This window comes from Acomys russatus, unplaced genomic scaffold, assembly GCF_903995435.1.
Source record: "Acomys russatus unplaced genomic scaffold, mAcoRus1.1, whole genome shotgun sequence".
In the NCBI taxonomy this organism is placed as follows: Eukaryota; Metazoa; Chordata; class Mammalia; order Rodentia; family Muridae; genus Acomys; species Acomys russatus.
The window spans coordinates 3,273-31,099 of NW_026131645.1; the positions used below are offsets into that span (position 1 = coordinate 3,273).

Genomic DNA, 27,827 nt, shown 5'->3' on the forward strand with positions numbered 1-27,827 from the left:
CCAAAACGATCGTTGAGTAAATAGATCAACAAACTGTGATATATCTCTGAAAGATATTGATAAGCAACATGGTGGAATGAACTACTGATGCACAGAAAACAAGGTGAACACAAAGTCACTCTGTTAAGAGAAAGGAGACATAGAGGAAGACACACTGAACTATCACAGTTACATTCTAGAGATGAGAACACAGCTGCAGAGACAGGAGGTGTGCAGCAAGGGTGAAAAAAGTTCTAGAGATCATGGAAATGTTCTGAACCTTGGATACAGTGAGAGAGAGAGAGAGAGAGTGTGTGTGTGTGAGAGAGAGAGAGAGAGAGAGAGAGAGAGAGAGAGAGAGAGAGAGAGAGAGAGAGATATCTTTCAAAACTATAGTGTGGGCTTTAACTTCTACTTCATACTCTGCTATTTTAAAAAAGCCTGACATCTAAAATCAGGAAGCTGGACAATTTTCCAGTGTAATAAACTTGATTTACATCAAGAAAATGAATTTACATGTCATTAGGCAGAATTATCAGAGGTCTGAAGAAAATTACAAAGATTTAAATAGCTACAGTGGAAAACTAGAAAATTATTTAACAAAAAATGACAGAAGTCTATGTATACACGTGCTATTTAAAATTATCATTGATGTCTATTATTATCAGTTTGTTCTTGTTTAAATCCTTTCAAAAGCATATCTCATGCTCAAAGAAGACAACAGATGGATTTATAAAGCATCTAAATGTCTGATAGAGGAAAAAATGGCCTCCAAGAAAACTGCATCTCAATCCAAAAACCCATGAGAATATGATACTTTTAACATTCAAAAGGGGACTCTGTGGATGTGACTAAATTAAGAACCTTGCAAGGAAAAATTGTGATATATTATCTGGATAGGCAATATATTCGCAAAGGTGTTCCATACATTAAAGAGAGATACAGGAGAGTGAGAGAAAGATTTACCAGAAAACTGCCATAATGGTACAGCAGGCAGAACACAACTACCACTGGCTTTGCTGCATCAAGGAGGCCACAGGATAAGAAATGAAGCAGTCTATAGAAACTGGAAGAGAACATCAACGTGTGTCCTTCGTAGAACCTCTAGAAGGAGGACAGTTTTGCTAGCATCTTAATTTTAATCTGCTGAGATCCATTTGCGATTACAAAACTGTAAGATAACTGTGTGCTGTTTGTTTTATTTTGTTCTGTTAAGATTTATTTACGTATGGGAGTGTTTTGCTACATGTACACATCTCACCACATGACTGTCTGGTGCACAGTAAGGTCAGAAGAGGGCATCAAATTCCCTAGTGTGGAGGTTATGGGTTGGTGTTAGGTACCATGTGAGCACTGGCACCCAAGCCCAGGTGCTCAACAAGAGCAACAAGTGTTCTTATTTACGAAACCATTTCTCTAGTCCCCCAGTGCTGTTTGAAGCAATCAATTTAATGTTTTAGTATCTGTAAGCAATGATTACATTAGATTAAAAGAAAAGATATGTTATTTAGCCAACTTAGCTACATAAGTGATATGGCTAACGGGAGAAAAGCATACAAGGAAATTACTGACAGCAAAGAGCCATAAAATGTTATTTTTTTAAAATAACAAAATAAGGCAGATGGAAGCCAGAAGACAGCTCCATATTATTGTCTATACTCATCATCTGCACTCAGCATGCTCCATATTCATCTTTGTGTCCCAGCCACGGAGAACGACGCTTGCAGTTCATGTTTGCAGAATACATGATCAATTATTTGTATCACTGCTACCACAGCAGTTCAAGGAAATAGAAATGCCAAATCAAAAGGAGAAAATGTGAATTACTAGGAGCACAAAATTAGAGGCTAACTGGAAAGGGACTGCCTGTATCTTTCTACATATCATAAGCCTCTTCAGCCGTATCACCAAATGAAACCTCAAATGAATTTTAAAGACTCTCTGTACTAACTTTTGTTCTGTACTCTAACTCTACATATAGAACCACCATATATACGGGGAATAAAAGTTAGGAATATGAGCTTGGAGTGATGGCGCACACCTGTAATCCCAGCACTCAGGGAGACAGAGGCAGGAGGATCTCTGTGAATTCGAGGCCAGCCTGGTCTACAAAGTGAGTCCAGGACAGCCAAGGCTACACAAAGAGATCCTGTCTCAAAAAAAAAAAAAAAAATCGAATGACTGCGTTTGTTAGAAGTATTTTATATATTAAGAAAAAATTCTACATACTATTCCAAAAGCAAAACTAATGACCGATGATAACACTGAAAAACCTATTACTCTTCTGTGAATCCAATAATACTTTCCTTAGAGTAACTAACTCTCGCCTTGTCCACATGGCACACCCATCCATTGATGAATTGCAAACCTAACAATTCAGTTTAACTAAATTCATCCATTTTCCTGGCCAAGGTGAATGCTACAGATCAGTAAGATATCCTGAGACTTTCTGCTAAAACTTGTAAAAGTAGTTGCCTGTTAGTAGAAGAAAATGAAGGTGACACTGTCAGAAGCTTCAGTCACAACCACAGGCAGAGAGAACAAATGAGATCAAGATATAAATTTGATATTTTTTAATCCCTACATCTTCCTATGTTTAACATAAACAAGAATAAATTCCATCCCTTCATCTTATTTTTGATTTGTTATTTTGTTACTTTCGCCAGCTAGCAACAGCAAATGCATTAATTTTAAAAAACAGGAAACACTTCCAGCTGAAAGTTAAATACAATATACAGATCCAGTTAAGCTCCTGTTTCTGTGACCCAGAGTGGGACAGTTCAGAAACCACAGACACAACTCTGTTCTTCTTCCTATTTAGGTTTCACACTACTGATGTCCAGTGGGAAGACTCTTCTATAGAGAGGAGGCTCTGGTAACTGCAAATCACCACCACACACACACACACACACACACACACACACACACACACACACACACCCCAAAACAAAAACAAAAACTAGAGGAACTTTATGGCAAACAGGATTGCTCCAGTAAGTGAGATACTTGGTCTCCTAAGGTCCATCTCAAACAGTATATACTGACTTTTCTTTTATACAGCTATAATTAATCAAAAGAAGTTCTGAGTAGTACAGACACATTAAGAGGCTCCTTATTCATCAAGAAAAGCATATAATGAATCCAAATCCAAACCCCAATCCACAAGCCAAGCTTAATACTCCTAGTACAAGTAATCAGAATATATGAAATGAGCAAATATAGTAAGAATAAATAATGATAATTTTCAGTATCCAGATATTAATTTCCAGGATAGTAATCAAACATCTCAAAGTAGATACACACACATACACACACACACACACAAACACACACACACACACACACACAAAGAAAAATAAGCATCGCTTTTTTATGGGGCTGTGGATGTAGTCCACATCCATTGGACTAGGTAGGCTATTACTAATTGTTATTAAAAGGACACGAATCTGGATGGAGGAGGTTGGTGGGTCCCAGAGGAACTGGATAGTGCTGGTGTGAGTAGGTAAGATCACAACACACTGTAGTCATGCATAAAAATTTCAAAGAATAAATTCAAAAATTACTTTTAAAAAGAGGCTTCTACAAAATTACTTTAGCACACAAAACAGAATGATTTGCTAATTATACTTCTATTTTTAGGTCTTTTCATTTTGTTCCAATTACTATGTAACAAGTTGCTGCAACTTTACCTTGCTTCTTGTCTTTACTTTTGACTTGCTTTTCTGTTTTCTCTTTAATTTCTTCTTATTTAAAATTTTCTTATTCCTAAAAATAAGAAGTGCAAACATTATGAATATTTACATCAAGACATACAAAACCAGTGAAACAGGTTATGTTTAGTAGACATTTGCATGTTTCTTACATCTTCTATAAAGCAATATAATGTAATATGTACATAGATAGATTTTAAAAGGGCAATATTACAGAGTCAGGAATTACATATTAAAAATATAATTCCAAAAAGCATTTAAGGTATTAAATGAAGTTTTAACAACAACAACAAAATCTGTTCCAGGGACAAGCAGATACTCACAAAAGAGGGTGGGCAGACACTAACTGCAATCCGTGAACTCACAGAGTGGCAGCCTAGCTGTCTCTGAAGTTCATATTTATGTTGTGACATACTTGTATACAGATGCATATATGTGCATACACACAGAGTAAATGTAATTTTAAAAGAACAAACTTTTCTCACCAGTGGATATGCTAATAAATATCGAAAAACTTGTTGTTTATGTTAGTAAAAGCTTCAATGCAGAAAGGTTCGAGGAACTTTTTACTAAATTACTATTAATATAAAGAATATTGAGGGGCTAGAAAGACGGCTCAGTGGCTAAGAGCATTGGCTGCTGCTCCAGAGGACCAGGGTTCAATTCCCAGCACCCCACATAGCAGCTCAAACCATGGGTAATTCCAGTCTCAGGGAATTGGACACCATCTTCTGCTCTCTACGGGCACTGTATGCATATGGTACACAGGCACATATAGGCAAAAACATCCATGCCTCTACAGGCACTGTATGCATATGGTACACAGACACATATAGGCAAAAACATCCATGCCTATAAAATATATATCAAGGTTTAAAAAACAAAAGAAAAGAAAATCTGAGCTCATATCCTTAGCAACTAGCTCTCAGTGCCTGAGTCCCAGGCCAGATTTTTGCATTAAGGAAAAGGAGCCCTCGGAGTAACTTAGAAAAAGACATCCTTTCTCACTCTCTGCCCCCACAGTGGTAAAGAATAAAGTGAGAGGAATAAGAAGACTACCCAACGTTTCCTTTTCCTGTAACTTCATATCCTGGATGCTTACTATGCTTTGAACCCACTCCTGGGTAGCAAAGACATAAAATAAAAAAGACAGTTTTTGCTCCAGAAGAGAAACATTTATTTGCCTGTATTTTTCTCAACAGCTGAATAACACTGCATTGTGTAATATACATTTTCATTACCTACGCGTCAGCTGATGAACATTTGGCACAAATGCCATGGTAGTAACCAACCACTCTTTGATTGTATTTAAGGCCTAGTCCATGAGATGGAACCTTATATGACAATGCTAAAATGGCCAAAAACTAGAAACTAAAGAAGAATGACCCTCATAGGCCTATATGTTGATGCTTAGTCACCAAGGGATTGGTACTCTTTGAAAGGATTACAAGATTAGGAGATGTGGATTGAAGGAAGTGTATCACTGGGGCTGTGCTTTGAGGTTTCAAAAGCCCATGTCAGACCCAGGTTCACTCTCAGCCTATAGGTCAGGATGTGGGCTCAGCTACTGCTCTAGTTGTTAGTTTACAATCCAACAGACTGCTTCTAGGTTGCCTAGCAATCTAACATCACCTGAAGCCTGGCACAGGTGGGATGAAAGCCCCACCAGCCATTCTGCATGCCCTCTTATTCCTCTCTCCCTCCTACTCCCCACCCCTCACTCTTTCCGTGTCTCTCTCTCTCTCTCTCTCTCTCTCTCTCTCTCTCTCTCTCTCTCTCTCTCTGTCTTCCTATACTCTCCGGTTGTCTCTCTCTCTCTGCCCTCATGGCCCACTCAGGCCCTAATTCCTCTCCCCTTCCCTTCCACAATGAATCTCCTTTCATACCAGAACTGTTACATGGCATCTCTTTATCAGTATTAAAACCAACAGTGTCATGTGTGCCACCATGCTACATGCCATGATGATAATGGACTAAACCTCTGAAACTGTAAGAGAGCCCCCAGGTAAACACTTTCTCTTACAGAAGTTGCTTTGGTCGTGATGTCTCTTCACAGCAATTGACCAGGGACTAAGACACCTGGAACTTCATGCAGTAGAACTCAGACCGACAGCTGTACCATGTGCTGAGAGGGAGAGACTTTGGTGCACTTAGTATTAAATGGGATGTTCTCATCAAACAATTCCCCTCAAGGCTCAGGATCTATGCTTAAAAGGAGGGGAAACAAGATTGCAAGAGCCGCAGGTGGTGAGATGATTCCAGGGAAACAGCACTATCCAGACACAACAGCACTGACACGCGTTTGAACTCACAAAGTCTGTAACAGCAAGCAGAAGACCTGCACAGCATCAAACATAATAAAATCACAGCACTGGAAGGGGAAATAGACATAAAATTGGTGGGAGGAGTTGAGAAAAGAATATGATCAAAATATATTGCACGGAACAAATTAATTAACAAAAGTAAGAAATTAGGGCTCACAAAGGAGACAACAATTTGTTTGGATTTGTGACCCCAGACCTACGTGAAGAAAAGGAGGAGGGAGGAGAGGGGGAGAGAAAAAAGGGGGAAAAGCTGTTTTCTAGGGCCAAAATGAAAAAAATAAAATTTTACCTAGGTCATTTGTAGACAGGAAGGCTATTTCCAAATAAAGAAGTCAGGTAACAGAGCTAATGTGCTAGAAAGAAACACAGGCTCCATTTTCAGTTACTAAAGTGTCAAAAGATGGATATGGAGAATCAGCACATGAAAAGTTCATATTTCACACTGCCTGTTGCTTCACTCCTCACATCCAAATGATCACAAAAGCTAAACATATATTTCCTGGTAAGTCGTGGTGATGTCCACAGCATCTCTACTTAAGCTACTCTATTAACTGGCCTCTGTCATTCAGCTGGACCACAGCAGAGCGTCACACTTCTGTACCTCCACATTCCCCCCACCTCCTTCAATCTACTCTTCACCATCCACTTACACCAGTATCTTCTCAGTTCTCTTCAGATAGTCTGAAAAGACTGACATCATTTAACGCGTCCTCTTTCAGCATCTGGCTATGGCCACCTCTGCCATTTTAATCTGCATTTTAAAAATACAGAGTTTTTAAAGAGCCTCTTTTAGGAGGAGATTATATGAAGGGAACTTGCATCCGCCACTGGAAAATTAAACTGCTTTTGCCAGTAACATAACATCTTAACCCCTAACTCGATTCGAGAACCAGCATTTTTTCATGATATCTAAAAATAGACAAAACTCCAGAAGTCAGTCTTATATATCAGCAATTTACTTTGGAATTTCTGGTAATTTAAGAGTTTCAATAGTAAATCAACAGAAGCTCAAAGAAGCATGTCTAGAATTGGTTTTGTGAGGCATTTTTTTTCTCCACAAAAAGAACTTCATACACAAGAAAATATTGTAAAAGTAAAAGATAAAATGCTTTTTAAGTGAGGAAAATATTTTAAGTACATTAAGGGGTAGAGAGCTGGATGGCTCAGCACTTAAAACATTTGCTGATAATACAGAGAACCAAGTTCGATTCCCAGCACCCACAGAGCAGTTCACAACTGCCTGTAGCTCCTGTTCCAGGGGATCCACTGCTGCCTTCTGGCTTCTGCACACCAGGCATGAATCTGATGTACACTCATACAGACTTGTAGGCAAAGCACTCACACACAGAAAATAGGAATAAAATTATATAAGAATTACTATATTATTAAAGGAAAGTTAAACATTTCTCCAATATAAAAACTGAGCCTGCAAAAGTCATGGCAAAAAGCTATGTCGACAATTTCTCTATAAACTTATTAGTAGATCTGTTTCCTAGTAAAACAAAAATTAATCACAGTTTTTAAAATATCTCATTCAATATGTTCCTTCTAATTCAAATGCCAAGTTTTGATGAATGTACAGGATATTTGGGATTAAGAGGGTTCAATATTTTATCTAATTTTATTTATTAATGAAAACTTTATTTAAAAATTACTAAGCTGCGATCTAAATGAAGAATAGGCAAACGTTTTCTATAAAAGACCAGAGGGTTAAGAATTTACTTGTTGGAGGCCATAAGATCTCTGAGGTAATTGTTTCAACCACCAGAATATGAACACAGCCACAGATAGCACAGAAACAAATGATTGTGGCTATGAGTAAAATTTTATTCCTAGATACTGAAATTCAGTATGTAATTTTCTGTATCCCAAACATTCTTTATCTATTTTTTTTTTCTTTTGAGCTTTAAAAATGTAAAATCCACTCTTAGCTCATGGGCTATCCACAAAAATAGGAACTGTACTAGGTTTGTTACCTCCCACCTTTGCTTGTTCTACATACCAGTATGAGTGTAACTGAATATAAGGAATTGTAAAATCAAAAACAAACAAATAAACAAAAGATAATAGTAAAAAGTTTCTGAGCACATACCAAACAAAATCTAGTTCAATACCAAACACATTATAAATCCAGATGTCCATGTCATTAATCGCGCATGCTGCATCATGAAACTACACTGCAGTCTTAGTACTGAGCATGCTTTGCACTACACATAACAGGATGCTCCCAATACCAATTCAACAATGCCTTAAAAAAACTTCAGGTCAGATGTGATGCTACTATGTGTTATCAAGCAGTGTTTCCGATACAATGCAAAGTTTTCTGCTCTTACAGAAACATGCTTTAATTATAAAAACAATGACTGAATTATTTTCCTATGGTCATTTTTCAGCATGTATCAAAATCAGTACACCTTTAGATTGTATTGTGTTAGAATGTATCATTCTAAAAGTTATTTTGAGGTACTTAGTTGAATTTCATAAAAAAAATTATTAAATCAATTTTGGCTTGGGCCTGAACAGTATTTCCAATAAATACTTTCTAAAACAGTTTTGAACACAGTTCAACCATATATTAAATATTTATATGAAGCAGTATTCCTATCACTAATGATTGTAAAATAGTGATAATTTTGTAGTGGCTGAAGACTCTCTATGTCCTATAATATCCACTACCCACCAAAGAGTTAATTCTTGGCAAAAATAAATAAGCATATCCAATCCATCTGTACACAAGTTTGCTTTCCTCTTTAGTAAAAGGCAAACTACACATATAACAAAGGTTGTCCTAAAATAAAATTCTTAATGATAGCTCTAGAAGCCAGAGGCTCCATCCAGCTGTGCCTCAAAACAGATGCTGAGACTCACAGGCAAACACTGGGGGAGTCTTGCGGAAAAGTGAGAAGGATTGCAAAGGACCTGGAGGTGACAGGAGCTCCACCAGAAGACCAACAGAGCCAACTAACCAGGACCCAGAGGGGCCTGCTGAACTGAAGCACCCATGCATGAATGGACCTAAGCCCCCTACACAGATGGGCAGCTCAGGCTTCATGTGGGTCATGTAGTAAGGGGAGCAACAGGGGCTGGCTCTGACATTACTTCCCACAGGCAGGACTGCCTTGCCAGGCCACAGGGGAAGAGGACACACTCAGTCCTGATGTGACTTGATGAGCTGAGATGGATGGGAAGTGGGGGAGGCTCCCCTCTTCTGAGGAATAGGGGAAGAGATTGGGGTGGGGAAATAGGGTGCGACTGGGAGGTGAGGAGGAATGGGGCTACGACCAGGATGTAAAGTGAGTAAATCAATTTTAAAATAAATCAATAAATGGAAAGCTCTAGAAGAAATGAGAACTAAACAACCAAGCACAGAACACACCAAGATCAACTGAGAGCACTGGCATTGTCTTTTATGGGCATTTAGACACAAACAAGAATTGAACTTCAGTCAGTCAGGTGACTACTACTGAAGCAAACAAAAAACAGTAGGACTTTAAATGCACGCATGGTCCAGAATGACACTAAATCACAAATATGTTTTGGTGATAGTGATGGTGATGAAATAAGATATAAGGTCTCTTTACAAAATCCAGGCTAGCCTCACTGCCATTATGCTGTGTAAGCTAACCTCAAACTTACTACCTCCTGCATCAGCTCCTAAGTACATAATGTAATTCTTTCATTCATCAATTCATCAAAGACAAACTAGAGAGCCGAGGGTTAGCACTCACCTTTAATTCTAGCATTGGGAGGCATATGCAGGCGAATGTCTGAGTTTGAGGACAGCCTAGTCTACAGAGCAGGACAGCTAGGACTCCACAGAGAAACCTTGTTTTGAAAAAAAAAAAGAAAAAAAAGGAAGGAAGGAAAGAAGGAAGGAAGGAAGGAGGGAAAAAGAAAAACTAGGGATTAACAACAGAAAAATTAAAATTCTCAAATGTTGGCAACCAAAAAAAAAGCGCCTGCAAATAAGTTATGGGTCAGATATCTAGTCACAAGAAAACTAAAAATATTTCCTGTTAAATGATAAAAATGTGATGTCAACACTTCTAGAAGGAAGGAAGCCTAAAACAGCATTTAAACAAAATAACATAGCTCAAGTATGTATACTAAAAGTAAAAAGCTTCAAAGTAAATTATCTTGGTGTACAATTTGAGAAATCAGAAAGAAAACAAATTAAAAGGAAAGAATGTAGAAAGGGAAAAACAAGCAAAGGAAAGAGAGATCACAGATTCAACAGAGAAAACCACAATGCTAAAAATTAGTCTTCTGAAGAGATTAATCTCTAGCAAGAAAACAATTAAAAGTATAAATTACCAACATGAGAAATGGGAAAGGAGACATTATTTAAAACGGTGCTATACATTTGACAATATAAATGGGCAAGTTGCTTGAAAACTAACTTCCCAATACTAGATGAAGGAAAATGCCGTGTATAAGCATACCTCTGTCTGGAAGGCATGAAGGAGTTGAGCACCTAATCAAAAGCTTCCTACAGAAAACAGAGTCATGGCTTCCATGGTAAATTCTTGCAAAAAACTCTCCAATATTCTTAAAACAGTAGCAATCTTAGGCTAACTTCTACAGAGATTATAAAAAGAACAAATATTTCCTGAGTCATGCTATTTCTTTCATACTGAAGTCTGAAAAGGATATTCCAAAATATGAAAATGTCAATGAAATATTTTTCTCTGAAATAGAAGTATAAAGCAATCATCAAATAAGAATTTGTAAGTGATTTTCCATTGTCACTGGATACCATCCACCTTTTAAAACTCAATTATAAAACACCATGTATATGCTGAAGATTTCTATAGAAACCACCTTTAACCTCTATAGCTATTAATGACATTAATGGTGTGTCAGAAGCATCACTGACTAGGAAGAGGTAGCAGTCTGACTACTAATGAGAAAATTTGTATATATTTAACCCACCATGCTGTTGGTAACAGGGAAAAATGATCGTAACAATTCAAGTTGATTCACAGGAGATTATACAGGTATCCTACTTACACTTACAACCACTCCATTGAAAATTTTTTTAATGAGGAGAAGATGGGGAGAGAACTGTAAAGTTATGCTGGTAGTGGGCAGAGCAGAGAAAAGGAAGAAATGAAGAAATGGAAGGGAGGGAAGGAGGAAGGGATGGAGGGAGGGAAGGAGGGAGAGAAGGAGGGAAGCTGAGTGAACAAATGGGTAAAGCTGAGGGGAGAAACCTCTGAAGCAGTGTGACTCTGTAGATCACGCCTCCTCCAGAATCACACCCTCATAGCTCAGGTAAGCTGGGATACATATCATGATGCAACTTTAATCTACTCACACTAAACTTCAAAGAAACGCCCCAAGGCATTAATAGTGAATAACAGCAGAATTAGATACATAAAGATAAGGAAATAAATCTCTAAAAGCCCTGTGCAAAATGAATAAAACAGTGACTCTCAAAGAAGCAAATGCAGTGAGAATAGAAGTAGGTAGTAAATGCTCAATAAATTGTTTACATTATCATTCCCATCCGGAGCGCTCTACCTTGAGTTGTATTCCCTCAAAGCACAAAAGCAGAAGGGGGGAGGGAGGAATCAATTAATAAAAAGTGCATGAGCTCCCTAGTTTTTGTCAGGTGGACACAAACTGGCTTCAGCCAGAGGAGGAAACCTCAATTGAGGAACTATCTTCATCAGTTTGGCCTTGGCCTGTGGACATGACTGTGGGGCATTTCCTTGACTAGTGACTGATGTGGAAAGAGCCAGCTCAGGTGGGCAGTACCAGCCCTGGGCTAGAGGGCCTGGGTTATATAGCAAGCCATGAAGAACAAACTTGCAAGCAGCTGCCCCATTGTCCCTGCCTCTGCCCTTCTTCAGTTCCTGCCAGGACTTCTCCCAGGGATGAATTATGATCAGGAACTGTAAGCCAAATAAACCCCTTCCTCCGCCTCCTGCTTTTGGTCAGTGCTTCATCACAGCAATGAAAGCCAACAAGGACCGTGCATTATAAAGCTCATTACCACGATGGGTCATGGCTCACAGGTACTCTAACTGTAGGTGAGGAAAATGAGTTGCTTATCTATTTCTTACTCATTATTGGTTGGTGCATGCGACAGGCATGAGGACAAGTCATAGAGGCTTTGCTTGAAAAAGTTCCAAAGACCTCCGACTACCTAGCATGGTCCTTAGACATCCAGAACAGCTGTTGAGCCTTGCTTGACAAAGTTCCAAAGAGCTCCAGCTGATCACCACTGCCCTTAAATATTATGTATGGTCCAGGTGTAATTTTTCCTAAAAACTACTTTGAAATCTACTTTTTCTCTTAAAACTGCCTTTCTCTCTATTTCTCAGCCCTAATGAAATTTACACTGGAAAACTTTTTCCCACAGAGAATGTTGAAAGAAGGCATCTAGCCAAAGGCTTGAGACGATGAGAGAATCTTGGCTCTGACTGTGTGCAGCCAGGCAAAAATTGCTTGAAAAGAAAGTTAGGACTGACATAATAGTACCTGGTTAGAGATAGTTAGCTGGAGAAAAGTAAACTTGATTCTTTAGAATCTGCTTTGAGATAGAAGGTAGGCTTGGAATGTTGGCTTTACAGGTATTTTACAATAGAGGACCCCTTGGCAGTTGGCCTAGGCTTGGACAGCACACCTGTTGGTTTGGTACTGGAACTAAGTCAAGTCTTTTTCTGTGTTAAAAAACATTCAGTTTCAAGCTATGATGCTATGGCAATCATGTAAACACAATAGCTTTAGCCCGGGGAAATTTATGATTAAACTCACCCGAGTATTGTTTAAGAAATAATAATCAGGTCATGCTGACCACTGCTTGGATATTGATTTATTTTTGCTATATGCCTTATTGTAGGTTATACAGAACTGTTTGTATTCCTTTATTAGACTGTCTTCTTGCTCTGTTGATTTTTAACGGCTCTATTGATTGTAAAAGATGAGAAAATCATGATGTAATCTGTAATTTAAAAAACTGAATTTCATTTTATATAAAGTACTGGGTTTGGCCCAAGGAGACAAGGAAAAAGCAGAAGGAAACTAAAGTTCTCCTGGACTGGAAGGCCTTTCAGTTTGCATTGCATTTTTGCCTGGACTAGTATTAATATTCTCCTCCATTCTTCAAACTCTCTTCAACAACCAGTTCCTGTACCTAGTTGTTCAACCAATAGTTAGTTTCCCTTAACTAGCTGTTCACCACCTGCTCAATTCTCCCTACCGTGAAACCACCAAGATTTTCTGTTCTCTCTGATCCCGTAGCTGGTCTGAAAGAGATAAAAACATTTCTCTGGAGAAATTTCTGAAGTTCTGCACAGACTTTCAAGGCTCAAAGTCACTGATGTTTGCAGGAGACAGCTGTCAATGAATGTCAAAGAGATATAGCCAGGACAATAAGAACATCTGCTACAGTCTCTTAAAAGAAAAAAAATTTTTTTTTCTCCACTCCATTTCCTCTAAACATTAACTCCCGCTCCCCTTTCTAACCTTATTATCTCACTAAAATTTAACTTTTCTGGCCTTCTGAATGAAGAGTAGATAACAGTTCGCTATTATATTATTTAAATTTGTAAAAGTTAGATATTTTCCTTCATTGATCTCTCTTTGCTTTTGACACAAGGTCTCTCACTGAATCTGTATCTCAGCAGCTGGTTGAGCTGTCTAGCTAGCAAGCTCCAGGCATCCATCTGTGGCTGCCTCACCAGCTCTGGTCTGACAAATCAACAACACCGTGCCTGTTTTGTTTTGTTTTTATGGCAATGCTAAGGGCACCAACTCAGGTCCTCATGGTTGCTAAATAAGCATTGTCGCCCCAAATCCGAGTATAATTTCTTAATGCCACCTGCATGATCCTGTCTAAAGCCTCCATTCAAGTGACTACAAAAAAGGAGGCAGGGCTGGAGAGATGGCTCAGCAAATAAGAGCACTGTCTATTCTTCCCACGGTCCTGAGTTCAATTCTCAGGAACCACATGGTGGCTCACAACCATCTATAATGTGATCTGATGCCCTCTTGTGGACTGCAGGAAGAGCACTATATACATAATAATAAATATTTTTTTAAAAAGGAGGCAGTTTACGATGGCTTATTTGTGATATCATGTTGTAGTTTCAGAAGTCGAAACATATCTGCTAATACTATAATTATATAATAAAGATTTAAACTACTGTAAATATATCCCATCAAGTAAAGTCAAATACAACTGAAATACAAAGAATGAATTTCCCCGTACAGAAGAAAATTTTACATTGAATTAATAATATAAATTTAAATTTCATTAGGTAGTTCATTAAGAAAATGGAGATAACACAAAATCTATAAACTTGAAAATGGGTCAATAAAAATTATCCAATTTGGGCTGGCAAGATGGCCCAGCAAGTCACTGTGCTTACCATGCAAGCCTGAGGACCTAAATTCATGCCCAGAAGCCATGATGTGCCGGCTCCAGCATGTAGTTTCAGCACTCCCACAGTGACATATCAGGAAGTTGAAAGGCAGCAATGGCAGCAGAAATACTGAGACCCTGCCTCAAAAGCATGGTAGAAGAGAAGGGACTCCCAACAGCTGTCCTCTGATCTTCACAAACATCAGTTAGCTTCCTCTACTACTCTTCCTTCTTATGCTTTAGAAAGGTTCTCTTACTAAACCTGGGGCTTACTGTTTGGCTAGGCGTGCTGGCCAGCAGCCTCTGAGATCTGTCCACAACCACTCTTGAATCAGCCAAGGGCTGGTGGTTACAAATTTGCACTGCTTGGCCTAGGTCTTATGTGGGTAAAAGAGAGCCAAAGTTAGGTCCTTAAACTTGCAAAGCAAGCATTTTACACACTAACCCACCTTCTCAGCTCCTGAAAACTATTTTTATATCACTAAAATAAACTCATTCCAAAGTATTACTAGAGATAGAAACATGATGATAATAAAATAAAAACAACGGGTTACACCAGGATTTTTAAAATTACGTGTACGTACGTGTGTAGTAGTGTACTTGCTAGTACAACACAGGAAGAGAATACAGGTGCCTGCGGAGGCCAGAGGCAAGGAATCCCCCATGGGGCTGGATCTTGTAAGCTATCTAATGTGGGTGTTGGATATCAATCATGGGTCCTCCCAAAGAGCAGTAAATGCTCTCTACTAAAGCCATCTCTCCAGCACCAAGGCACCAGATTTCTAAGTTATAAATGTGTATGTATCCAACAGAAAAGACTAAAGCAACCATTGACAAAATTAAAGGGCCAAAACCATCTATAGTTACTTTTAAGACTAAAAAAGAAATACAGATACACAAAATGTCTAAACAACTCTCAAATTTAAGCAAATTTAACCAAATTTAAGCAATTGATTGTGATGGTTAATACTATCAACTTGATCAGGTTGAAAGATACACTAAAAGATTAGGACAAAACATCTCTAGGGGCATCTATGAGGGCATTCTCAGAGACAATTAGATCATAGGGCCTCTGACCTAATTAATGGCTTGATCAACTGATAGATTCAAATCTTGGATAGATTATTAGGTGGACTGTGGAAGAAAGCCTGGTGAGAGGTAGGCCACTGGGGTGTGCCTTGAAAGGATATATCTGAGATCTGATCCTTCCTGCTGCTCCTCTTTGCTTCTGGCTGCTATGAGGTGAAGTTTCCTCTGCCATATCCATCTCCATGCCTTGCCAGGGACTCAATCTTCAAAACTCTGGGCCAGAGCAATCTCTCTTGCTTACTGTGTGTGTGTAACACATCTGTCACATCCTCAAAATCCTAGCATACTGATGCTCATTGAACTCTACATCTAAAATCAAGAGAAAACACTGTTTTCAAGTACAAATAGCACAATTATTAGATTGCAAGTAAAAAATTTCTCAACAAATGTTAATGTGGATGGAGAAAATTTGATAAGGCTCTGCCCACAGAGGGAAAATCAGTCTTCCCAAGGGAAAAGGATCATGTTAGTCAAGCCCAGTGGTCACCCCTAAACACACACACAATAGATCCTATCAGTGTGTGTGTGTGTGTGTGTGTGTGTGTGTGTGTGTGTGTGTACATGCACATATATGCACAGCAATATTTTTTTAAGTAGGTGATGAATTTGAAAGCGATGGAAAGGGAACAGAGGAAGAGTTGGAATGTAAGAGGGAAGAATGGGAAGGATGTAAATACAATATCCATGCATGAAAGCTTGAAATAAATTAGATTTTAAAACTAAAAATTACATGAAGTATGCACTAGAAGTATTGACAATAATATTTATATTATTAAATATCTGAAAGTTAAATAAAATCCTAGGTACTATGCTAATCAAATACAAAGCTACAGATAAAAATTAACAGTATTTTAACTGATAAAAATAAAAATGTTTGGAATGCAGCTAAAGTTGTGTATAGATAAAAATTCAAAGGTTCAAATGTTCATACTAGAAAATAAAAACCTAAAGTGAATGACCTAAGATTCAAAAGCTGTGGGGAGAGGGTTAAAATAAATTCAAAGTGAAAGAAGTAAATGACAATGCTGAGATGAAAGCCAGTACAAAAGTAAACATCAATTACAGCACAGTAACACACTGCTTTTTGCCTTCTCTTGGGACCCTTTTCCTCCTACTGGGTTGCCTTGCCCAACCTTGACATTAGGGTTTGTGCCTGGTCATTTTGTTACACTGTGTTCAGTTGATACCCTGAGGCCTGCTCTTTCCTGGGGAAGATGGAGTAGGGGAAGTGAGTCTGGGAAGAGGGGAGTACTGAGAGAAACGGAGTAAGGGGAAACTGTGGTCAGACATATTGTATGAGAAAAGAATAAATTAGAAGCAAGTAAACAAACCAAAAGCTGGTTCTTTGAACTTCTAAGCAAAAATGAAAAATGGATGGCTAAAATAAACAAATAGACAAGTAAAAGTATGTTATCAGAAATTAAAAAGGAATCATCATTACAAATTGCACTGACATTAAAATAATAGTAAAGGGTATGTTAATAACTCTGTAAGCATAAACTTGGTGATTGAGATGAAACAGATTCATTCCTTGAAAGAGTTTATATAAGAAATAGATATCCTGAATTGTGGGGACTATGTGAATAAGGCAAATCAATAACTTAACAGCCTTTCAAAAGCTCACAGTGACTTGTATCCAGCTTCTACAGCAGTTCTAGCCTCCCTTCAGAGGATAAAGCAGAAGGCGCAGTGCCTAGCTCACTTTATGAGGCCAGTATAACCCTAGCATTAAATTGGGCCTGGCAATGAAATATTAGAAAACTGCAAACCAGCATCTCTCATGAATATATACAAAAGAAAACCTCTAACTTGTATCATATTGAACCCACCAATATAGAAAAATATTCACAGCAAACAAAGTGAAATATATCCCAGCTAGGTATGTATCATCTGAAGATAAATTAACAGGCTAAAAATAATCTATGACATCATCATGCCAATAGATGCAGGAAAGGCATATGACAAATTCAACCCCCAGTTCATAACAGAAGCTCTCAGTAAACTAGAAAGCAAGAGCCATTTCTCTTGCTTCTCACTATCTGCAGAAAATCGTACCGATAACATCCCACTTAGCAGTAAAAAACTACAAGCTTTCTCAATAATGCAATGGTGAACTCTCTTGCCACTGTTTATTAGTATTACTATGTAAGCCATAGTTAATGCAATAAAACAAGTAAACATGATATGACTGCCAATGCCAGAAATCCAAAGGGGCAAACAAAACAACAAAACAAAATAACAAAACAAACACAAACAACAAACAACCCTGGCATACCTAATAAGAGGTTATAGCATGGTTGCATGATACAATATTAGTAGTATATATACAAGTCAATTGTTTTCCAATATATCAGAGGCAAAGTAAATAAAAATATTGCATCCTCAACAAAGAATATAAATGTACAAATCTAAAAAAAGGATCTAAACGAAGAAAACTACAAAATTATGATGAAAGAAACTAAATTTAAAAATCATAGATTCAGACAGGAAGATTCAATATTATTATCACAATGTCACCTGACAGGCTTGGTGATCTACGCCTTTAATCCCAGCACTCAGGAGGCAGAGGCAGGCAGATTTTCATGAGTTCAAGGCCAGCCTGATCTACAAAGCGAGTCCAGACAGCCATGGCTATTAAACAAAGAAACATTGTCTTGCAAGGGGGAGGGGGGGATGGGAAGGGTGGAGGAACAGTCAGCCTTTCTAGTCCATTAATCTAATACAGTATCAATAAATATTCTAGTAGGTGATTTCTGGGATTTTGAAATGTTCAAGAGGGTATGAGGAAAGAGAAATAGCTAAGACAATGTGCACAGAAAAACCTAAATATCTCAAAGATTTGATGTAAAGCTACAATAATCAACACCATGTAGTGCTGAAACAAGAGACAGACCAACATGACAAAGAGCGGGGAACCCAGAATAGGTCCACATAAATAGCCAAATGGCATTTAGCAAAGAAGCAAAGCAAAGCAATAAAACAAAGGATGATGTAACAACTAGACACCCAGCAAAGAGGAATCTAAATCCAGACCTTGTATCCTTCACACACACACAAAACAAAACAAAAAAAACCTTCAAAACTCAAAATGGAAAATACACCTTGTGTGCAAAACACCAAACAATACAGTGCATAGATAGAAGAGGAGAAAACCTAGACAGCCCTGAGCACCGCAACAGCGTTTTAAATAAAACACTAAAGCATGAACCAGGAAAAAAGTTGACAACGTTATAAAATCAAACACATCTGCTATAATAATAATGATGATGATCATGATCATGATAATGACAATTTCAGTAGAATGAGAAAAGACACAGAATTGGAGAAGACATCTACCTACAAAAGACATATCTGATAGGAGACTGTTATCCAAGCTATTCAAGACTCTCAAATACACTACCAAAACAACAATCTTAAGGGAAAATGAGGAAACATCCTTGATACTTCCTCAAAGCAGATACAGAAATAACAAATAACACCTGAAAAGGTGTTCTACAACAGGGTCATCATAGCAATACAGATTAAAACAACAATCAATCAGAATGTCCAACATCCAGAACCCTGACAACACTAACGTCGTTGAGGACACAGAGCAAAGCAAACTCATACACTCCTGAAAGCTTCATTTCATATATATAAACAGCAAACCCACTTGGGAAGAAAATGTGGCACTTTGCGACAAAACTAAACATATGCTGAACATATGATCCAGCAATTAGAGATTCCGGAATGTATTTTACTCAAAGAAGCTGAAAACTTATGTCCACACAAAAACCGGCACATGGATGTTTATAGGAATTTAATTTATAATTGTCAAAACTTAAGAGCGGCCAAGATTCCTTTCCAGAGAACAAACTATACCTCCAGACATCAGATATTATTAAGTATTAAAAGAAACAAACTATCAGGACATTACAGAGGAAGCATACCATTAAGTGCCTCTGATGGAGTCTATCAAATATGTAAGAACACCAAGCCTACGTGATGTTTAATATAGGACAATAATTATTACCTAATTCATTTTACAAGGATAACTATTATACTAATGTCTGAGAGACATCCAGCAAATCACTTACGTGACAAACATCTGTGCTCTGTTGTGTTGACAGAGAGGTCCATAACCCTCCCCAAGTATAGCAGGGGTTTTCTGTTTTTCTTTTTAAATGTTTCTCTTCTAAGAGCCAGTGTCTCTTAATTCCTACTGCTCAGGCCACAGAGACAGGAGACACAAACTCCCCAGTTGTAGCACTGAGAGTGATGTTGAGTAGTGCCACTCCTACCTGTTCTTCTTTCTGGGAATACCAAAGGATGGCCTCTCATCCTTGCCGAGAGAGTATTATGTTCAAGCCAGGGTATTGTCATCACTATTGTCATCAAAAGACTTGATACCCTATCAGATCAGCAGCTTCTGGCTCATGTGGTATATAATGAGACAAATAGAACACAGGTCCTCCTTTGATGTAAGGTGGATCCCCAGTATAAAACAATCCCTGGGCTAAAGGCAACTACTGGGCACTGTAACAATTCTCAAGCATGATTCAGACTAAACAGGCCACTCTCCTGGGCAGTTCCATGTTTCTGACAAGTAATGCTTGATAACTTTGCAAAAACAGGACATCATCAAAAGAAATGTAGTATTAACTAATATCAAAGCCATTAACTATTTCAAGCTAGTGATTTGAGACAGGCACTGTTGTATTTCCTTCAAAAATTCAAATATCATAGAGTACGTCTGTGTATCTCTTGTGGGTGCTTTAGAATATCGCAGTTCAGTTTAGGAACATGTGTGAGAACAGAGATGCAGGGCCTTCATGCAGGTTTAACTACACCTTGACTGTTTATTGGTTTGTTACAGGCACAAGTACGAAGGGCAGTAGATGGTGCAGAGAGGCAGTACAGACTTATGTAGTCTTCAAGCCGGCATTTTCTAGTCATAATTAATCCACTTCTGCAGTCCTAGAGGATTCAGGAAAAATGCAGAGGTTCAAAGGTTTACAGATACATCGATTCTAAGGGTCAGGATTCCATTTCAACACAGAGCACTGACAGTGGTTATGGCAAACGGAAGTCTGCCCACCTTAGCACTTTAAAAGTTAGCCTTTGGCCAATCCTTGCTTCTTATCCCCACTGCAGATGTTCCTTTATTGTTACTTAAAAAAGAAAAAAAGAAAAAAATTCCGTTTACCTTTCAATGCCCAATTATCTCAATCAACCTTCCATCAGCATTCTCATCTGTCTATGTCACTCAGCAACAGCCGGCTGCTCATTACTCTACCGTTATAACAGATACCTGAGCCTCTCAGCAGCCCAAGACACAGTGCTCACCAGGGCGTTTCCACTCATAGGAACGCCGTTCCAGGTGTCAGTTTTAATAGTTACACAGCTGTGCGTGCTGAGTGTCAGCAGCAGCAGTGCTCAACAGACCATTTAGAATGTGGTTTCATCCCAGCCAGCACATAAGCAGGTTCCTAGACTGCCCCTGGTAGCAACTGAAATGACTGAAAAGGAGTTACACAGACCCCAACTGGCTGAGGGGCGCTCTTGTGAATGAACAACTGGGAGGAAGGCAAAGAAGCCGTTCTGAGCAGAAGCTGAACTGCAGCTCAGCCATAGAAGGCCTCAAGCAGCACCTTGGGGAAGCTCAGGGCTGAGATAGTCCTTAAAATTGTCTTGCCTAAGGCAGAGGGGCCAGGCACTAACACATCCTCGCAGACAAACCACAGCTACCTTCTCTTTTAGTTCTCAATAGCCCCCCAAAGCTTAGATGAGCATGTGACTCCATCTGGGAAGGGACGTGCGTAATCTGGGAGGCTAACTGTAGCCCCTGCCACATCACCACTGGACCATGACATCAAAAAGCACCATCTAATAAGTACAGAAAGTTTGGGGGGGGGGGAGCATTCCAGACTTCTAATAAAAGTGTTGACTCAGACAAAGACTACCAAAGGATACTAAAACCATCATGTGAAAGGTACAGAGGGCTACTCCTACTTCCCACAGTCCTGTGCTCATTACAAACAGAAAGCATAAACTGCAAGGGAGAGGTCTGATGGTTATTGGTGGTAGTGCCCTGCAAGTAAAGAAAGCCAATCACCTAGGACCGGGGCAGCATGCAGCACTCAATACATATACAAAATATTCCTGCTAAAAAATATCTATGTAGAATCTAGTGAAGTTTTACAGTCTAATTTCCATTTACAGGAAATACTGGATGGAAGACAGAAACATGAACAATATATAAGGCCCTGTCCTAACAGAAGTTAGATTTACATAGCATTATAGAAAAGGTATAATGCTAGATCTAGTCATCACAGTAGCCAGGAGGTGGGAATAGGAAGGCTTGAAGAAAGTTTCTGAAGTGGCAGAAATATTCTATACCCGACTGTGGTGAGTTTCAAGATTCTTTATATGAATATGTAAAGAGGGTTAATTTTATTCTATATAAATTGAATTTTAAACGAACCTAATACCCCCCCAAAAAGAATAGGCACATTTAAATCTGTTGTTGAGAAAAACAGGAAATCATTTTTATTGATTTCTAAACCAAATAGTTTATAATATGAAACTTTTATGATTAAATTAATATATTTTAATTTATTATATTATTATAAATTAACATATGCTTCTTTTAAAATAGATGGTTTTTCACTTCTTTTTTTTGCTAGGAGACCAATTCATTTTACATTTCTACCAATTAGTATGCCAACAAAGTAGCGTCTTTGCCTTAATGTGTGAGTCCACAGATTTAAACAGCTGTGTGAAGCAAAGTACTAACGCAGAGACGCAGATACACCACAGATCCTAACCCCACCCCACAGCAACCCCTACTTCACTTCTATAATAATACCTCTTCTTAGCAAAAAACCCTCAGGATTGACTCAATAATTCTGATTAGAATTTAATTTATCTTGTTCTTCCCTTTGGCTAATCTCTCCAAGCCTAGAATGAATTCTTACTCCTCTCACTCCTGGTAACTACATCCTACTATCAATAAAGCATTTAAAGTTGTCTACATTCAAACAGCCTTCTGTACCTCTGCTCGTGCAGTTGGGCAGATCCAGTCATCCCTTGTCATAACGGTTTTTTCTTGGCGATTTCGTCTAACATTTTCCTCACGTAATTGTCTTTTATCTTTCACCCCCCTGGTCAGATAATACACTCACTACGAGTAACTTCAACACTAAGTCAGAGAACAAATGGTTAACTATAGCTAATGACCCTCAGCATTTACAGGATTGACTACTTATCCTCTTATATCCCAAATTCCACACACGGATGGGATGGACTCAAAGACCACTTCTATTCTGTTTCATTTTGAGATAGGGTACCATGTACAACAGGCTGGCCTTGAACTTGTTATGTATCAGAGGCAAGCCTTGAACTCCTGACCCTCCTGCCTCCACTACCCAAGTGTGGAATTATTAGAATGTACTAGCATGCCAGTCAAGTGCCATTTCTAGCAAAAAGAAGCGCTACCAACGAAATAACTAGTTTAGCAGAAAAAGGACACAATACCCATCTCGGTCATAACATTCTCCAGCATTTAGAGCAGGCATGCCTGCTGCCACTGTAGACCCCGTGTCCTCACTTTTTCTTTCTATCTCAGGTTATTACTTCCCTCCTGGCAGCACGTCCCTTTTTACCAAACAGTTGACCAAAGCCTTCAATTCAGTTACACTTTAAGCCCAAATCAGTCAGCTCAAAGTTTTCCTCAATTATCTTCTAACTAGTAAGGTTTATAATAAGCTGATTGGAATTCTATATATGATTTTAATAATACAACAACAGCAACTAACATTTAGGAGAAATTTAACATGTGTGGCCTCACAGCCTTTAGACAACCCTAAAAAGTTACAAGAAACAGCCGGTCAGCTGTAGAGCACACACCTGTGAGCCCAGGGATCAGAAAGCTGAACCAGGAGGATCGCTTTCATTTCTGGGCTACACAGTGATCCTATTAGGATTACATGAGATCCCATCTCAAAAAAAAATAAAATAAAATAAAACACTCAGGCTGGCCCAGTAATGCCAGCAACATTACACGCTGAAGGCCTGACAGAGTCTACAGAGCATACACAAAGAACCCAACCTTACCCACAAAAAGGTCGGACTGGAATCTGAAGCAAGGCAGTCTACAACTGTAAGACTCTAACCAGAGAGGAGCGGCACTTCCCAAATGTAAAGTGGTCTACCACTCTGAAAACTCATCAAAACACTTTTTCCTGCCTTGCCTGGCCAGCCACCTTCTCCAAGAAAATGTTGTCATTTCGGCCAGTCTTCCTCATTCATATTCAGTCACTGCACACATAAAAACTATTCCCATATCCAGCAATCGTTGATCCAAACACTGAGAGTTAGAGGCAAGACTACTGCTTCCGTCTACATCCTCAGACTTCTCACGTTCAGCAAAGAAAACAAAACCCTAATACTTATATTAATATAATGTGCCAAGTGCTTTACAAATGTGTCCATCTCATCTACAAAACAAGGCACATTATTATTACCTTCACATTGTCTACAAAAAAGCTAAAGCATTGAAGTTATGTAACATTCAAGTTACACAACTGGCAGATGACAGAGGACAGTCAGTACTTAAAGCCAATCAAGTGTCAAGAGTCTAGGCTCTTAGGCACTTTGTTAAAATGCCTTCAAATTCCTGAGCACGACCGTAGGCTGGAATCTTACACCTAAAACAGTCTATAGTACTGAATATGTTTAACACTTGCTGATAATTCACTGACATTTTTGTTCCCTGAAACATAAGCTTGGTCTTCTCTTAAGGCACTTATAATTTCTTCATAGGCATTTCTAGATCTCTTTCCTCATTGCATGACAACTTAAATGTCAACTCCCAATGAGAACTTTGCTGACCCTAACATTCCAGTAGCTCAGTCCATGAATGGCTGTATTTCCTTCATCATTACTTATCACAAGAAATTACCAGTTCTCACCACACACCCTCAAGTGCCCATTCCAAAATAGTAAGACCTAGTTTGTTTTAAGTCGTACTTAACTGCTAGGTCTTTGATGTCTATAGTAGTGTACCTCCCAGGCACTTATTGACAAAATAAATGTCAAAAAACGATGCCAACCCATTCATATCAGCTGAAAGAATAGCTATGGTGGCCATCTTCAATAAAGTATCAGTCTGCACATTTAGAAATACTTTCTTTTCTAGTAAAGGAAGTAGTCCAACACAACTTTTTCAATGTCTAACCTGTCATCATAAAACTGCCTCCACTGATTTCTATCAATTACTCCCTCTTTCAATTCTTTGACATCTTCCTCTCTACGTAAGTTCCCATACTTGACTATCCCACTTGCCCTCCAATAACCTTTCTACACATCCCCCAAACAATCTCAACATGTCCCATCCCCTGCCACCCCCTGTTATGTGTATCCCACTTATGACCACTTGGCTCAAAAGTTATCAGTGACCAGAAAAACTGTTCTCACTTTCTTCAATGTCGAGAACTTCTAACTTTTCTTTACTTTTCTAGGACCTGAGGTGCTGCTGCCTGGTTCTCTTCTCAGTTTTCTAATCTCTTCACTCACTCGGTTTCCTTTATTGTCTCCCTTTTCTCACACCTTTAAGCTTGATGCTTTCTAGAAGTTCAGCCTATTCTCTCTCTAACTGAATGCCCTATATAAATAATACCAAATCCACACTCTTCTTCCCTCCCATCCTTAATTGTTAAGTGACTGAATCCAATTCAATCCACAGTAAAGAACACTTGCAGATAAAAATGAGAGTGAACAATAATATTATGAGCAAGTAGTAGGAAGCATTATCAAAGTAAGGTTAGCTTCTGTGAATATTTCTTGAGAGCAGTGAACCAATTCTTCATATTTTATTGACAGTTTGTAAAAACTGATCAAACTAAAACTCACCAATTTAAGTAGATGAACCTATATTTAATCTTGTCTACAACTGACAGTAAAGTTCTAGATAGAAGTCATTATTAAAAGGCAGTAGAAGTCAAAGCAAGAATATACACCATAGATTATGGCTTGGAATAGATGAAGTTTGGAAAAAGTATGAAGTAATTTTAAATCTTTGTTTTTGTTTTTAGAAACAGACTTTCTCTGTAACAGCCCTGGCTATCCTAGACTTCTTTGTAGACCAGGCTGGCCTTGGACTCACAGAATCCACCTGCCTCTGCCTCCAGAGTGCTGGGATAAAAGGTGTGTGCCACCACAAATCTTTAAGAGGAACTTGTAAAGATGTATTACAGTGCAATAATTTATTGACACATAGCTCGCGCTTAAACTTAATTATCAGGGTAAATTCTGTAATGTGATTTGTGCTGCTTTCCAAAACCATTAGCAAGAAGCATACTTGTGACATTCTTACCTTCATTCTAAATAGCAAAAGGGTAGTCACACACATTTAAATCCATGATTACTGATGCACCCAATACTGTCAACAAATAGGTGAGACTGGTTTATCTAGAAAAAGCGTGAAGAAAGCTTTACAACTCTCTCCAACAGATAAGCTATAACACATCATGATACCCTAGCTAGACTTAGACTTATGGACTAGAGACTTCTGGCACTGCCTAATAAGGCAAACTGGTGGGGGTGGGGGGCACTTCAAACTCACTCTTTAAAATCCTACTGTGCTTTCTGACCGCCTTGTAAGAGGCTACAGAAAGAAGCAAAGGTGATCCCAATTACCCCTCTCAAAGCTGGGAAATGAGTGCGTCACCATCCTTCAGGATATTCGACAAGTTAAGGCAAAGGAGCAAAAAGAACAGGAGAGCCTTTAGCTTGAAAAAAAAAAAAAAAGTACCCATATTTTAAGAAAAGAAAATGAAAGTGATTTGCCAACTCTATCAGGGAAGTTGAAGGTGTAGCCAGTCTAATTGAAAGAGCTCTGAGAGCTAAGTAGATTTTCTGATAGGCTAACTCTAGCCAGTTGTCACTTTTTTTTAAGTTCTTCATATTTTCTTTCCATTTTCCCTATAAAACTCCCTAAACTCTCAAACCTGTAAGTAACAGGAAATACAAGAGAAGATGATGAGATGGGACCAGTGAAAAAGGCAGCAGCTGCAAACACATTACAAGGCTAAAAGGCTCCATAATCAAACCAACTTCTAAAGGTCCCTATCAGACCCTTCTCACATCTTCACAAATCTCCATCTGTATCCTTTATTCATAAGTCTCCTAAAGGAGCCACTGCCTTTTTTTTCCCCCTAAAACGTCCTACAAAGCTCCCCACCTTTAACCTACACCACTGTTCCCCGTAGGGAAAGGCGGCTTTTATGGAGGGCAGCTGGAGGAAGGAATGTGATCGGGAGGGGTCGGGTCGTGCAAATAACACTGCAGCTCAGACACTAGCTATGTGAACACATCTCCTTACGACTCTTGCAAATTCTCTTCACGCGTTATGTGGTCTTATGCCCTCTCTATCCCTATCTCTTTTCTCAACAATGCACACACGTGTCACGACGGGCCAGCATTCTCTCTAAGGTTACCGGGTAAGTATCCATCTTCCGTACCTTCCCCTCCAAAAGACAGACACACGCAGACACACCACACACACACACACACACACACACACCGTGGCCACCACACCCTCTTGTTATCACCAAAGTGCATCCAGCGTTGACTTGAAAGCCCGGTGCTAACTGCATGGACTCACACGCACGGGTGTGCGCGCACACACACGATGCACACGCGGCATGTGGCGCAAGGAAGGGCGGGCCGGGGAGACTCACCTGGAGGCCGGGTGTCCAGTGCCGCTGCCGGCCTGGTCCCTGTCACTGAGCGCAGTGGTGTAAATCCTCCGGTAGCGGTCCGCCAAGGCCCGGCCTGACAGCAGCAGCTGATAGTGACCCCGGGAGTCCGTGGCGGGCAGCCCCAGCCCCAGCCCCGCTGCAGCCACCGAGCCATCGGGAACCGGCATGAACAGCGCCCCCGGCGCCGGGGAGGAAGAGATGGTGGCGGCTGCGAAGAATCCGTCCCCGCGGGCCCGGAGGAGGCGGCGGCGGGGGAGGCAGTCGCCGCGCACATCATCATCCTCGCCGCCGCCGCCGCCGCTGCCTCGTCCCCGCGGGCCGGGCGAGCAAGCAGGCGCGCGCCCTCGCAGCCTCCGCTAACGACGGCGGTAGCGGGGGCCTCGGGCAGGGACACTACAAAGACAGCGACCTCCTCCTCCGCCGCCGCCTTCTCCTCCTCCACCCCGCGCCGCCCTCACCGCTGTTGGGGCCGCTCATCTAACCCCGCCACCCGCGGAGTGTGAGGAGGAGGCGGTGCCGCCGCCGCCGCCGCCGCCGCCGCCGCTGCCACCGCCGGAGCTGCCCGCAATGGGAGGCGGCCGGCCGCACTAGGCATGCGCGCCGCCCCGCACAT

At 39.7% G+C, this 27,827-nt stretch overlaps 1 protein-coding gene across 1 annotated transcript; it reads right to left on the reverse strand.

The window, feature by feature from the left end:
- Positions 1-3,350: 3,350 nt before the first annotated feature.
- On the reverse strand, positions 3,351-27,827 carry LOC127186350 (E3 ubiquitin-protein ligase MYCBP2-like). Its single transcript, XM_051142761.1, has 3 exons — positions 27,705-27,827; positions 27,194-27,570; positions 3,351-3,744 (listed from the first exon to the last, which is right to left on the reverse strand). The coding sequence occupies exons 1-3, from the start codon at positions 27,825-27,827 to the stop codon at positions 3,642-3,644; spliced, it is 603 nt and encodes a 200-aa protein (XP_050998718.1). The 3' UTR covers positions 3,351-3,641.